We start from the raw sequence: 12,902 nt of genomic DNA, 5'->3' as shown, positions 1-12,902 counted from the left end.
TCACGATAACTCACTTAATATAGGCCAGATTAATCCAGGCTAATTTCTATTCATATGACTATGTGACTGTGGGCGGTGCTGCTCGGTATTGTCTTGGGCATTGTCTGTTGCCCTGTGATTAACGGTGACCGGTGCCTGGCGCCTCCTTCTGTCTGAACACAGAACTGCACTTTGTGAGTCTGTCACGAACATGAGCTTCAGACAGAAGTGATGTGTAACTCGTCTACAAATAAAAATCAACTGATAAGCACCACTAGACGCTCTAGTTCTGAATTAAAAGACACATTTGCACAGATTTCTTTAATAACACACAAAAAAGTGTGACAGATATAAGTGAAAAAACTAAACTAAATAAATCAATAAATTACAGAGCTAATACCTGTCTCTGTGACTGATTTAGGCTTTGTAAACAAAACAAAAAAAAAGTCTGAGAAAAGACCCAGAAATGCGACTGTCAATCATTGTGTGACATGGCTTTAGAGGGGGTCGCTGTAATTTTGCCAAGACATGTTCCTGGATCAACAGTACTGTCCAAAAATACAGACTTAACCCAATCCCTGCCCTAAACCTAAACTTACCCATAATTTATTCCTTTAATCAGGGGAAATTATGGCTGATTAACAAGGGTGTAGAAGCACCTAACCCTGATAGTAAGCCTAAAACAGATATTTCCTGAAATGTTATCCCTCAAGTCTGATTGTTAATTGGAATGTTGTTCCAGGATCATGATGCACTTAGATTATGCATTTTCCCATTCTTTTTATTATATATATATATTGGCCATGCCATGGCCTGTAGGAGGGACATCAACAACCGCTAGGGGGGGCACGGCCCTCGAATGCCCCACCACAGCGCCGGCGCTGATGCCCAAACTGACTCAAATGATTCGCGAACCCACTCCGAACCAGCTCCGAACTCCCTAACTGATTCAAATGATTCGCGATCCCCAAACTGACTCAAATGATTCGCGAACCCGGCCGCTCCGAACTCCCGAACGGACTCAAATGATTCGCGCTCCGAACTCCCGGACTGACTCAAATGATTCGCGATCCCGCTACGAACTCCCAAACTGACTCAAATGATTCGCGAACCCGCTACGAACTCCCGATCTGACTCAAATGATTCACGCTCCGAACTCCCGGACTGACTCAAATGATTCGCGATTCCGCTACGAACTCCCAAACTGACTCAAATGATTCGCGAACCCGCTCCGAACCAGCTCCGAACTCCCTAACTGATTCAAATGATTCGCGATCCCCAAACTGACTCAAATGATTCGCGAACCCGGCCCGCTCCGAACTCCCGAACGGACTCAAATGATTCGCGCTCCGAACTCCCGGACTGACTCAAATGATTCGCGAGCCCGCTACGAACTCCCGATCTGACTCAAATGATTCACGCTCCGAACTCCCGATCTGACTCAAATGATCAGTGGTGTCAAAAGTATTGGCATTCATTACTCAAGTAGAAGTATAGATACTAGGGTTTAAAAAGACTTTTGTAGAAGTTGAAGTATCAACTCAAGCTTTTTACTCAAGTAAAAGTGTAAAAGTAGGCTACTGGTTTAAAAAACTACTTAAAGTATAAAAGTAAAAGTAATGTAAGGGAAAAAATGCCATTAAGAACAAAAGCTTGGGCCGTGCCACAGGGGCCTATTGTGCACTACCCCACCTCCTCAAAAAAAAAACATTTTTCTAAAGGCCATAATGACTATAATGTTATATTAAAATGTTCATGTTGAAAAATTTGGGATGCACTATAGGCTACCTCTTTCAAGCCGCATATATGACCATTGAAAATGAACGCATTTTAGTACAATGCAAATACATTAAAGGACTAGAGATATGATGACTAGTTGCCAGTAAGTATTGTTATGGTGCAAAAAGTCAAACTTCAGAGGCATGTCATCAATAACTTTTAATGGAATGTAAATGTACATCCAAGCTTAGCCGCAGGAATCTCGAGGGCAATGGACAAGAACAGTGGTACAGGCTTAGTAACAATTACACTTCTAAGGTTGTCTATATACAATAAACTTTATAGTGCTGTCAAAATGAATGATCAATCCAAGTGAGTAATCAAAACTAAAAATGAAAGATAACTCATAATCCTGATACCTTCTTGATTGATAGCTTCTTGTATTTGGTACATACGTCTGCTATGTCCAGTGTGGGAGGGGTAGCGAGTTACGAAGTCGGTATAGCCTACTTATCACAACATTGTCAATCGCGTAATCAATCGCAAACGATGATTTATTAAAACGTCTCGCTACCGAACTACCTACAATAGCTTAATTTGCGAAGGAAGAAGAGAAAGTACTCATTTGGTAAATGAGCCAGTGAGAAATAATAACTTTTAAGTAAGGTCCAGTGCCTTTTCGATACTTTTATAATAGTACCGGTGCCTAAACGGTGCCTAAACCAATACTTAAAAAAAAAAAGAACCACAAAAAAAAAAAAAGATGTGCCTCCCTTAATCTAAGGCTAAAAAATGTCATTTACAATCTGGGTCATTATTTAATACAAAAGCACACATAATATTTCTACTGTATCTCTGTCACTCACTCTGATATTTAGTTAAGATGAGTGCTGTCTGTCACTGTCTTAAATCAGTTCTGTGAATTACTGTATGCTCATTCTTTATAAAGTAGCTACAATGTCGTTTTTTAAAATACCAGTACTGTGCAAAAGTCTTATGGAAAAGAAAAAAATAGTATTTTCACCCCAAAAAAGGGTTTTAAGCCAGTTATTTATATCTTTTGCTGCAGTGAGTCAGTAGGAAATATCAGTTTGCCATTAATTTTAATAATAATCTAGTGCGATTTTGAATGCACAAGCAGTTTGACAACTGATATTTTCTACTGACACACTACAAGCAAAATATATAAATAGCCGAACACCATTCTTTTAAGTGAAAATACTAACGTGCCTGACTTTTGCACCGTAGTGTATGTATAAAGTACGTATGATTAAATTAAGTATATTTTAAATAAGTGTAATTAAAGTATGTGTTTGGTTGTGTTAAGGGCTAGATTGTCGCTGGAGGAAACGGCTGTGGTGTGATGAGCGGTGACAAGCGAAAACTTTACAGTAGATGAGAAGCGACTGCTCTTCGTGACCTTTTGTAAACCGTATTTATGACAAAAAACTGCACAGATACGGACATTCTAACAATCTATTGATAAACACACACCTTGTGTCCTCTTGTCTCTGTTTGAGCTCACGCTAGTCCGCCGGTCTGCGGATTGAAGAGCGCGCTGAAAGACGGAGAGGAGACCGGTCTGATGCCGTTTCATATGAAATTTAAGCTCCGAACTCCCGAACTGACTCAAATGATTCGCAAACCCGCTTTGAACTCCCAAACTGACTCAAATGATTCGCGAACCCACTCCGAACTCCCGAACTGAATCAAATGATTTGCGAACCCGCTCCGAACTCCCGAACGACTCAAATGATTCATGCTCCGAACTCCCGATCTGACTTAAAATGATTCGCGATCCCCGAAATGACTCAAATGATTCGCGAACCCCGCTCCGAAACTCCCGAACGGACTCAAATGATTCATGCTCCAAACTGACTAAAGTGATCGCGAAACCCTCTCCGAACTCCCGAACGGACTCAAATGATTCGCGATCCCGCTGCGAACTCCCAAACTTAATCAAATGATTCTCAAACCAGAACACACTCACAGTGATATTACACTGCTACTCGTGTAATATTGTTCATATATATAATCCTTTAGTGGTTAACAGGGACAAAATACTACATTATACATTATACAATACTACAAATAGGCCTACTACTTTACACCCAGCTAATTTTCTTTCTTATCCTCAGAAATATGAACCAGAAGATGCACTCCAGTCACTGTTCCCTGTCATGTTCTTCTTGAACCGTGGGCACCCAGTCCTGCTGCGTTGGAGCAGAGCGCTTTTGTCCTCCTTCCGGAAACGCCAGAAAGCTTTCAGCCTCCACGCATATATACAATGACTCCATGCTGCTTATGAGACCCAGAGAGCTCGACCTGTTATAAACGCTGATCTGAGATTACAACCGATATGTGTAGCATGTCAATGACAATCTCAAAGCTGATCTCAGATCAGGTCTGTGGCAGAACAAGTGACGGATTCCGATCTGAATTATTTCTCAGCATACAGACAAACTGAAAGGAAGGAGTTGATGTTTATGTTTAAATAAATATGAAGGGAGGCAACAGCATTATGCTATTGGTCATTCGCGAAATAAAACATTCACCATTATTAGGCCTACAGCTCAGATAAGGTGTGTAATGCAGTAAAAATATTTTGCTAATGTTCATTAAATTATGAAAACGTTATTTCAAAATGTTCTCTGAACATTCAAAACATTCATTGAGCAATGAAATAATAATTTTCTTTTCAAAGAGATATTTCAGTATGGAACGGTATGAAACAATTTGGAATGTTACTTTTGAATTTCAACTGAACAAGTACAAAATGTTAGAAGCACATCCAACCGAAACATTTTAGAAAAAACAAAAAAAAACGTTCCATGAATGATGTATAACATCAGAGAACATCAGCCCAGACAGCTCTGAACAAACATTTTATGAATGTTACTCAAAGAATGCTTGTTCATAATGTGAGAGACCCTTACCAGGATATTAGTCAATGTTATGAGAACATTCCCTGTTAGCTGGGAAGGAAGTAAAAGAAGCAAAGTGTGTGGCGAGCTCCTGAAAAACGTTCTGACAGCTTATCTGCCTGTCCTTTCGTCCTTAAACTTATCCTTCAGTGTGCCTGTCTGTGCAGTGACACTGAAAAAACCACAAGTATAAAGACGAATGACGTGTTTCTGTGTATGAATAGCTCTTATTTTCACATAAGGAATTAGTACAGTAGAAAATGACCTTGGTCTCCAAAGATACGGCAGAAAAAATCCAGCGTATAAGTAACTAAGACAGATTGACTTCGGAGTCATCAAATCAGAACTTAAAACAGAGACTCCGCTTCTGCCTGATCTTCAGCTGATCTCGCTCAATAGCATTCAGTGCTGGAGAAGATCCTTTAAAAGTAGCTAATTTGCTCCTTATTTAATGTGCTAAGTTAAATGACTTGTCAAATTGAAGTTCACTTAATTTGTTTGTGAGACTACATGAATCATTTTTGCTGCATTAACTCAAACTGCATGGGTGGATGTACCTCACACCAAAGAAGTTAACTGTTATATATAACTATTTTATTACTACACATTTTTTATTAACAAGAAATACCTTTTATCGTGTAATGTTTTATAAAATGTTGTTTTATTAGTGCATCTACTTTTAATTTAAAGAAGTTAAACTACTGTCAAAAAGCTATACCTACAAAACAAGCAAATGCATTTATCTTTAAAGCGAACTTATGTAACAGGTTTTAATTCATATTTTGCTATACAGAATAAGAAAAGGTTAAACTGGGACGAATCTGTGCATATTTTCCCCCGGCATTTTTTATGTGATACCAATAAGCACATTTTATGAACACATTTTCATTTCACAAACTGTTCCTGATAAAGCATGCATTCATTATTTCCAGGAATTGGTGCTCAGGAAATCTGATTTTGGACCATCAAAAAATCCTAAATCTCTGGTACACAGGTCTAAACCATGTTTCTTGCATTGTTGTTTTGCAAGTCATGTGATCATATATGGTGTAAGTACTTTACATCTCTATTGTATTTGTGTAAATGGACATGGGTGTACAGAAAAAAAAGCATATTAAGCACTTTAGAACATTATGAAAAAGGACTAAAATAGCTCCATTCATCTGCTTATTCAAAAGCAGTGTGTGATCAGGTCTTTGCAACGTTTCATATGTTTCAAGTCCTTTTCTGAGATGTATTTTTATCAAAATGAATCACTGCAAACATTGTCATAATGTCTCTCTGAGCTCTTGAAAAACACTGAATTTGCCTAATGCAGTACGTCACACGGTATCGTGGATCTATTTACCAAGCTGTGAAATAAATAAGCTTGCGTCTTCTCGTTTCACCTGTTAATGCTGCTCCAGGCCTGTCAGGCCTTGAGAATGAGTCGGGGGTTATGGGATGTAATTACAAGTTAAAAGTTGCAACTCCCACAGTAATTATTTATGGCAACAACACAATTATCCCTGCTGCTATGGTTACGATCACACCATGCAGGAGAAAGTTCAGGTGCAATTCATTCTTAAAGAGATAAATGTTTCCCCCACGTTGGCTTTTACGTCATGGATTTGCTGCTTTCAAAACTCATTACAGACTCACTAGTTAATCGTGTGAGAAGGACAGTAGCAACAGGTTGCATGTAATCAGTAAACAGAGAACAGGTTTGCTTAGAGTAGAAGTATGTTTTAAAATGTCAATGCAATGCAAATCATCCAATAGTTATATATTTAAGAAATTATTGTTTAAACACTTTAAGAAGATAGTTGGTAGTACTTAAATGAATCAGTGAGTTTGATTCTTTTGAATCTGATTCTTTTGAATTCAGTTGAATCTGATCGAGCTTAATTCAAAATAATATTTACTTAAATACATGTCATTTGAATGGCTGAAGAAGATACAGATTGTAGTAAATAAAATAACTGACTTTGAATCAGTTTGTTTGGATTCAGATGAGAATGATTCATTTGAATTCTGTGGAATCAGATGTTTTTGTATCAGATTAAAGAAGAGGGAATCAGTTTGTTTGGATAGTACGTTGAATTCAAAGAATCTGATTCAATTGTATTCAAATTAAAAGCAATTTAAATTCAGTTGAATCAGATTCCTTTGAATTCAATGAACCATCTGAACAAACTGATTGACTAATATGGTTTAGAGATTCATTTGAAGCTCTTCTATAGGCAGTTTATGCTTTTGATTTTATTGAAAAATGCTTGTCTCAATGTAGACCCTCATTTTTTGTAATATGATCTAACACATTTTAGAAGCTACAATATACTTTTGATAGAGTGATTCATTTGAAGTTCTTTGAGGCACCTTATGGTTTCAAATTTATAGCAAAATATGTTAATTCTAATGGAGATCCTAATTTTCGTGATATGATCTAACTGATGTATATTTTAAAAGTTCTTGCCCACTTGAGAAGCTTCAGTGTACTTTGTTGCCTTGCTAAAGTATACAAAAGTACAGCTAATGACTTTTTCAGAAGCGCCACGTGCCTATAATTTAGCTGTGTTTAGTGACCATGCATCTTCCTAATTAATAATTATAAATGCAACATAATGGTTTCTGTTCCAAGACCTAATGATCTTCTCTGTTGTCTGCTGTCAACATACAGTAGGCAGCTGCCTGAAATCCACAAGCAATGCATTTAAACTATCACTAGGATAGCGCCATTAACACACTATTTTTATAATATATTTCATATTGAGGCTAATTGCAGGCACTGTTCACATCTCATGTGCACAACATTTAAAAGCATTGTAATAGGACGATTTGAAATGTAAAACAGGATGTTTCCATTTGTAATGACTCAGGATTTACATGCTTTCGTTTCCAGGTTACTGGGAAGGATAAACACTGACAGTAGAAAGGTAGAGTATATAAAACAGTGTTCACTGATGGGACCGCATAGATAATTGAGTATTGTGTTTGAACAAGTCCCAGCATTAGATTAATGATTTATTCAGGACAGAGCTGGTATACACGACACACTTCTGTCCTCCAGGATTGTGTGGAAGAATGTACCAACTTTCAGACTCAGGCATTAATGCACTGCAGTTTTGTCATCGGAAGTTTTAAATAATCACATTCATTGAAGCATGATGGATTCTGATTGGCTGTGTTTTTTTTATATTGTACTATTTTGTGAGTTACATTTATAAAGAGGTTCTTTTTTTTTTTTTACATCAGAAAACCTAATTAAGACGTAATTAGCTATTTTCTGTCCTGTTTTTAATCCCTCTCATATGGGCGTGCAGATTGTAGACTCCCAAGTTAAAGCCCACTGCTATGATTGGCTAACATTTGTGTACTTTTGACAGTGTGCATACATTCCTCATAAATAATTGCTAAAAGTGTGATTGCATCATATTGCTGTTGACTACATCTTTTATTAATATTTCTGAGAATGGCTGCCATATGCACATGAGTGACGTGACATACAGCCAAGTATGGTGACCCATGCTCAGAATTCATGCTCTGCTTTTAACCCATCCAAAGTGCACACACACAGCAGTGAACACACACACCGTGAACACACACCTGGAGCAGTGAGCAGCCATTTATGCTGCGGCGCCTGGGGAGCAGCTGGGGGTTCGGTGAGTTGCTCAAGGGCACCTTAATTTCGGCGTAGACCTGCACATTGCCTCTCTCCTAAGTTACATGCGTAAATCAGTGGGCGGGGCTAAACAGGCAGTGACTTCATCTTCTTCTGCGGAGACGGTGCTTATCTACACTATTACATCATAGAGTGTCACATTCCACATGCTCTCTGCCCAGTCTCATGAAAATGTGTATAAACAGTATGCTAAAAACAAACAGAAAATCGTGCCATTGATACTCAGAAATGGACTTTGGCGTGCATATAATATCAAAGACAATGGAATACCTTTAAAGGGACTTTGGGTACGTCTCAATCAGCTCCCGAGCTCATGAATCAGTATATCCTGTACATGAATTCGGTCATTCGGTTATTTCAGGTTAACGTTTTTGTGGTGCATTGTGGGATTTTTCAGGGTGAGTACATTCCACTAATTGCGTATCATATGCACGCCAAAGTCAATTTCTGTGTTTAAAAACGCTAAATCGAAACATAAACTTGTGCTATTGCTATGTACTTTCGGGTAGATTAAGCAGACTAGTCCACTTCAGTAGGCTATTAGCTGTTTTTAGAGTAGCTAGCTATCGACAAAGTTTTGAGTTCTGAAACCTTTAAGGAGTTTTTGTAGTAAGACAAAAGTAGTAATTTTTGGCTCATACACTTGAACTTCTTCTGGGAGGAGAGAAGATTAATTTGTGCATCCTCCATGACAACCTAAATTAATCGTTTTTTTTTTTCTTTTCTTTTCTGTTCTTTTTTTTTTTTTTTGGTTCTTTGGCAACAAGCAGGAAGATCAACATGTTCAAACGAGCTCAGGAGACTAACAAACATACCGTTAGGTGAGGTTGCTTAGAAACTGCCATTTATTCATTGAAGATGAAGACTGACAGCGCGTGACTCTCACCACATCCCATCTCATAGCTCCAGTTCTCACAGAGATGAAGAGTTAGTGCTGAGGTGTTCAGATCTGAGCTGGTAACTAAAACTTATAGTGTTGAACACAGAATGTACACAAACTTATTTAGCTTGAACCACCCAAAATTGGTTAAAAAAAAGAAAAAAGAATGAAAAAAGAAATCGTCCCCTTTCATTGTATAGGCTAATAATTGTATAATTTACTGATTGTTAGCTAGCACTTGTATTGTGTAAAATAAAATACAAATCCACATAACAGGAAAACGATAGGCTACAACAAAACATAAAAACATCAGATTTAACACTTAATTATAGATTTGCATAGGCTATAACATGCATACAGAAATTTTAATAAATTATAAGAAACATTAGTCTTCTGTTTAAGATTGTTTGAGTGCAAAAACGATTCAATGTAGCCGATTCATTAGACACGAGTCATCATAATCAAAATATATTTCCACGGCACTCTTAGATCTGCAGCCGTCTTTCCTTGACTCTCCCAATACACGCTGAATGTTGGAGTTCCGGATACTGATCGTTGTGCAGAATGACCGGAACATCCATTAACTCCGGGAGGTTAACGGAGGAAGACAACTCTGGAAACGAGGGCCTTGCTCTCGTCTGGATATTGCGTATTTTAAAGAACCGTGATTTATGGCACTGCAAATATTGTTGAATTGGAATGAAATCTAAAAAAAGAGCTGCGGTCGTTGAAAAGAGACAAGCCTGCAGCCTTGAGCTAATACTGCAACTCAGTAATACAAGTTACCCCTGGCGCATCCTCCTCTTCAAACTTCCTCACCTTATACAGCATATCCATATCATGATTTTTTTTTTAAACCATGCCTAACCCTTTTCTGTTAGGCTATAGCTCATTTCGTTATTGTTTATATTATTATTATTCCCGAAACGCTGCAACATCGCGTGGGAGGGGCCAGTCAGTCAAATGGCTCGTCGTTCTCATTGGTTTGTTCAGGTGGCTGTGTGAATAAAAGTATGGAGACTGAGTCCAAGTAAGAGCAAACCGTAGATGGATAAAGAGTGACTCTATCAAAGGACACGAGAACAAAGAAGTTTCAGCCAGCTTCACCAAGTGATCGCCTTGACGCTTGGAGAACAAGAAGCTCTGTAGGTACTCAAGGTAACAGAGGAGATTTTGTGTTGGCACACGTGCCTCAAAAGGTTTTGGATGTTAAACTGGTAAGACAAAGACATAAGCAACCTAGAAAAAGAAAGACGTCAACCATTATAGATAAATTGTTGAAAAACCTCAAACACCTCCCAGCAGTGTAGATTATATGAGGAAGATAGTGCACTTAAAGCCTGTTTTCTTCTCTCATACCGCAGGAATCGCTGTAGATGATGGAGTGGTATGTTTTGGTGTTGATGCTGAGCTTGCCAAGCTTGAGTCAGGCAGATTGTTCAGAGCAATGCATGAGATGCGCGCAACAGATCTCCGACCTGGACTCTGCAGTGAACCGCTTGGTGAGATTACGCCTTTTTTCACTCTCTCATACTATTATATATATGAAAAATAGAAAAGTCTCGCTGCAATAGAAATATTTTAAACTTGAGAAATAGTCGCTTTCTTTGTCATTAACAAATACACTGGGCGCATCCCGTTTGGAGCGCGTGCATTCAGCACCATGGAGAGCGCGACAATAGCGCGCTCGTTGATTATCATATTGGAAAAACCTATACTGAAAAAAATAGTACATATTAGATAAGCCGATAGCTACAATCAAGATTTAAATGTTTTTAAAGATAAAACGCCACTTGTGGAACTTGAAAACTTTATGGCATCAGACAATAAGACCTTCGAATTGGTTCTTATATTAATGTTCATTAAGAGCAAACTTATAAAAAGATAAAAGTTTCTTCAAACAACCATCTTCTAATCAATAGATATTTTGGATCTGTGGAGTTCTCGTATTAGATTCTTTTGAGATTAAAAAGCCCCATGCGTTCAAGTTTAGGTTCTGCAGAACGTTGCTTCTAAGTTCTCTATGTGACGCTTTTATTTAAAAACAAAACAAACAAACGTTCTTTTTTGGAACGTCGGGTCTCAGAATGTAACGTCTCCAGAAGTGCACGGAGTCAGTCTTAACCTACTTTTCTTTCTGCAGACTTGCACTTTAGAATGTGAAGGAGCCGTGCCATCTACAAGTACATTAGACAGATGCGAGAAAGCTTTACAGGAGCTTTCAGATGAATTCGCTGAACTCAACCCCGACGCCGACGGAGAGCGAAGCGCGCTGAACGCGGAGGATCTCCAAGAGAAGCCGTCCAACCTGGTCAAGCGATACGGGGGCTTCATCAAGAGGATCGAGAAGAATAAACAGAAGTTTTTCGCTTCACCCTGGAAGGAGAACGCCATTCTAAAAGGATTGTTCGCGAAGAAATACGGAGAATCGCTCTCGAAACTGGGCGAGCGAGACGTCCCGTCGATCACGGAAGACGACGAGGGCGAAGACGTGACCGCGGAAAACGAAACGGGAGTTTACGATAACGACGTTCCTTTGAACGAAGTCAAACGCTACGGCGGGTTTCTCCGCAAATTCGGGCCAAAAAGAAGCAACTTTGTGGAAAACACCAGCCCGCAGGTGTTGCAGAAGAGATATGGAGGGTTTATGCGAAGAATTCGCCCGAAGTTGAGGTGGGACAACCAAAAGCGATATGGCGGGTTTTTACGGCGTCATTTTAAAATCTCCGTGCGCTCTGACGAACAGCCCTCATCGTACGAGGACTATGCTTTATAGGCTATTGTATCATAGATAACCCAACCAGAACTCATTGAGCCAACGCATTTCAGTTTCCCCAACTAATGTGACCCTGCAGCATTAAACCAGTCATGAGTAGCACGGGTATAGCAATAGCAATAGCCATAAACCTACACGTATGGGTAGAAAAAATATATATATCTTTCCTTTACGCAAAAAATCATTAGGCTAGGGAAGTAATGCTGAAATATATTTTGTAAATTTCGAAAAAGTTGATTAGCAATAGCCTATGCATTGCTAACAACTTCATTTGGACAACATTAAAGGCGATTCCCACAATATTTAGATTATTATTATTATTATTTGCAACCTAAGATTTAAGATGGTTGCATCTCGGCCAAATATGGTCATATACTAACAAATTCTTTCAGCTTTCAGATGAGGTATACACCTCGGTTTTTAATTAAATTGACCCTTATGGCTGGTTTTGTGGTTCAGGGTCACAGATGTCATGACCTTACACGTGCTGAGGTGTTTTACTATCCCAAATGGCTGCTGACCTCTGGACGCCATCAATCACCTGTCACCTGTCAATCATGCGCTCGGGACGTTTCAGTGACTGACCACTTGTTGTTTCTCATTAACTTTACCTCCATGTAAGCAATCAGTACATCCTGCAGATAATGCTTGTTTAAGATGACCAATAAACGGCAAGAACTTTACCTGCTAAATTTGTTTGGTAAATGTTTTTTTCAGATCTTTATATTATTATTATTTTTTTTTGCCATATTCATGTTCGATTGTTAAATTAAAGATGAGATGTTACTACACGACTTACTGCTATTTTACTTACTAAGCTTAAACTCTTCTTTACTCTATATGGACATGTCCATCTGAAAGTCAGAACTCACGTTGCACTATAATATTTAAGTAATTAGCGCCACCTGTTTGTAAAAAAAAGAGTTACAAGTTAAATTCACCACTTGAAAAGTATTTTTTCCT

General features: G+C 38.5%; 1 protein-coding gene across 3 annotated transcripts; it reads left to right on the top strand.

Moving 5' to 3' along the window:
- Positions 1 to 10,161: 10,161 nt before the first annotated feature.
- LOC113087662 (proenkephalin-B-like) lies at positions 10,162 to 12,621 on the top strand. Of its 3 annotated transcripts, none has more exons than XM_026255610.1 (3): positions 10,162 to 10,312; positions 10,528 to 10,665; positions 11,307 to 12,621. In XM_026255610.1, exons 2-3 carry the CDS (start codon positions 10,540 to 10,542, stop codon positions 11,937 to 11,939), a joined length of 759 nt encoding a protein of 252 aa, XP_026111395.1. In that variant the 5' UTR covers positions 10,162 to 10,312; positions 10,528 to 10,539; the 3' UTR covers positions 11,940 to 12,621. The 3 variants fall into 3 exon arrangements, with proteins under 3 accessions (XP_026111395.1, XP_026111393.1, XP_026111394.1); XM_026255608.1 differs by having other exon boundaries at positions 10,162 to 10,321; XM_026255609.1 differs by having other exon boundaries at positions 10,163 to 10,308.
- The last annotated feature ends 281 nt before the right edge of the window (positions 12,622 to 12,902 follow it).

The sequence above is a fragment of the Carassius auratus genome, unplaced genomic scaffold, assembly GCF_003368295.1.
Source record: "Carassius auratus strain Wakin unplaced genomic scaffold, ASM336829v1 scaf_tig00045014, whole genome shotgun sequence".
NCBI lineage: Eukaryota > Metazoa > Chordata > Actinopteri > Cypriniformes > Cyprinidae > Carassius > Carassius auratus.
Note: the sequence above shows the minus strand (reverse complement) of the source record. Positions and strands in the feature narration are given on the sequence as shown.

Excerpts from the sequence above, each read along its gene's own strand:
- LOC113087662 (XM_026255610.1), top strand. The coding sequence starts at position 10,540 with ATGATGGAGTGGTATGTTTTGGTGTTGATGCTGAGCTTGCCAAGCTTG. Across the intron at positions 10,666-11,306 it reads ACTCTGCAGTGAACCGCTTG|ACTTGCACTTTAGAATGTGA; the intron begins GTGAGATTACGC and ends TTCTTTCTGCAG.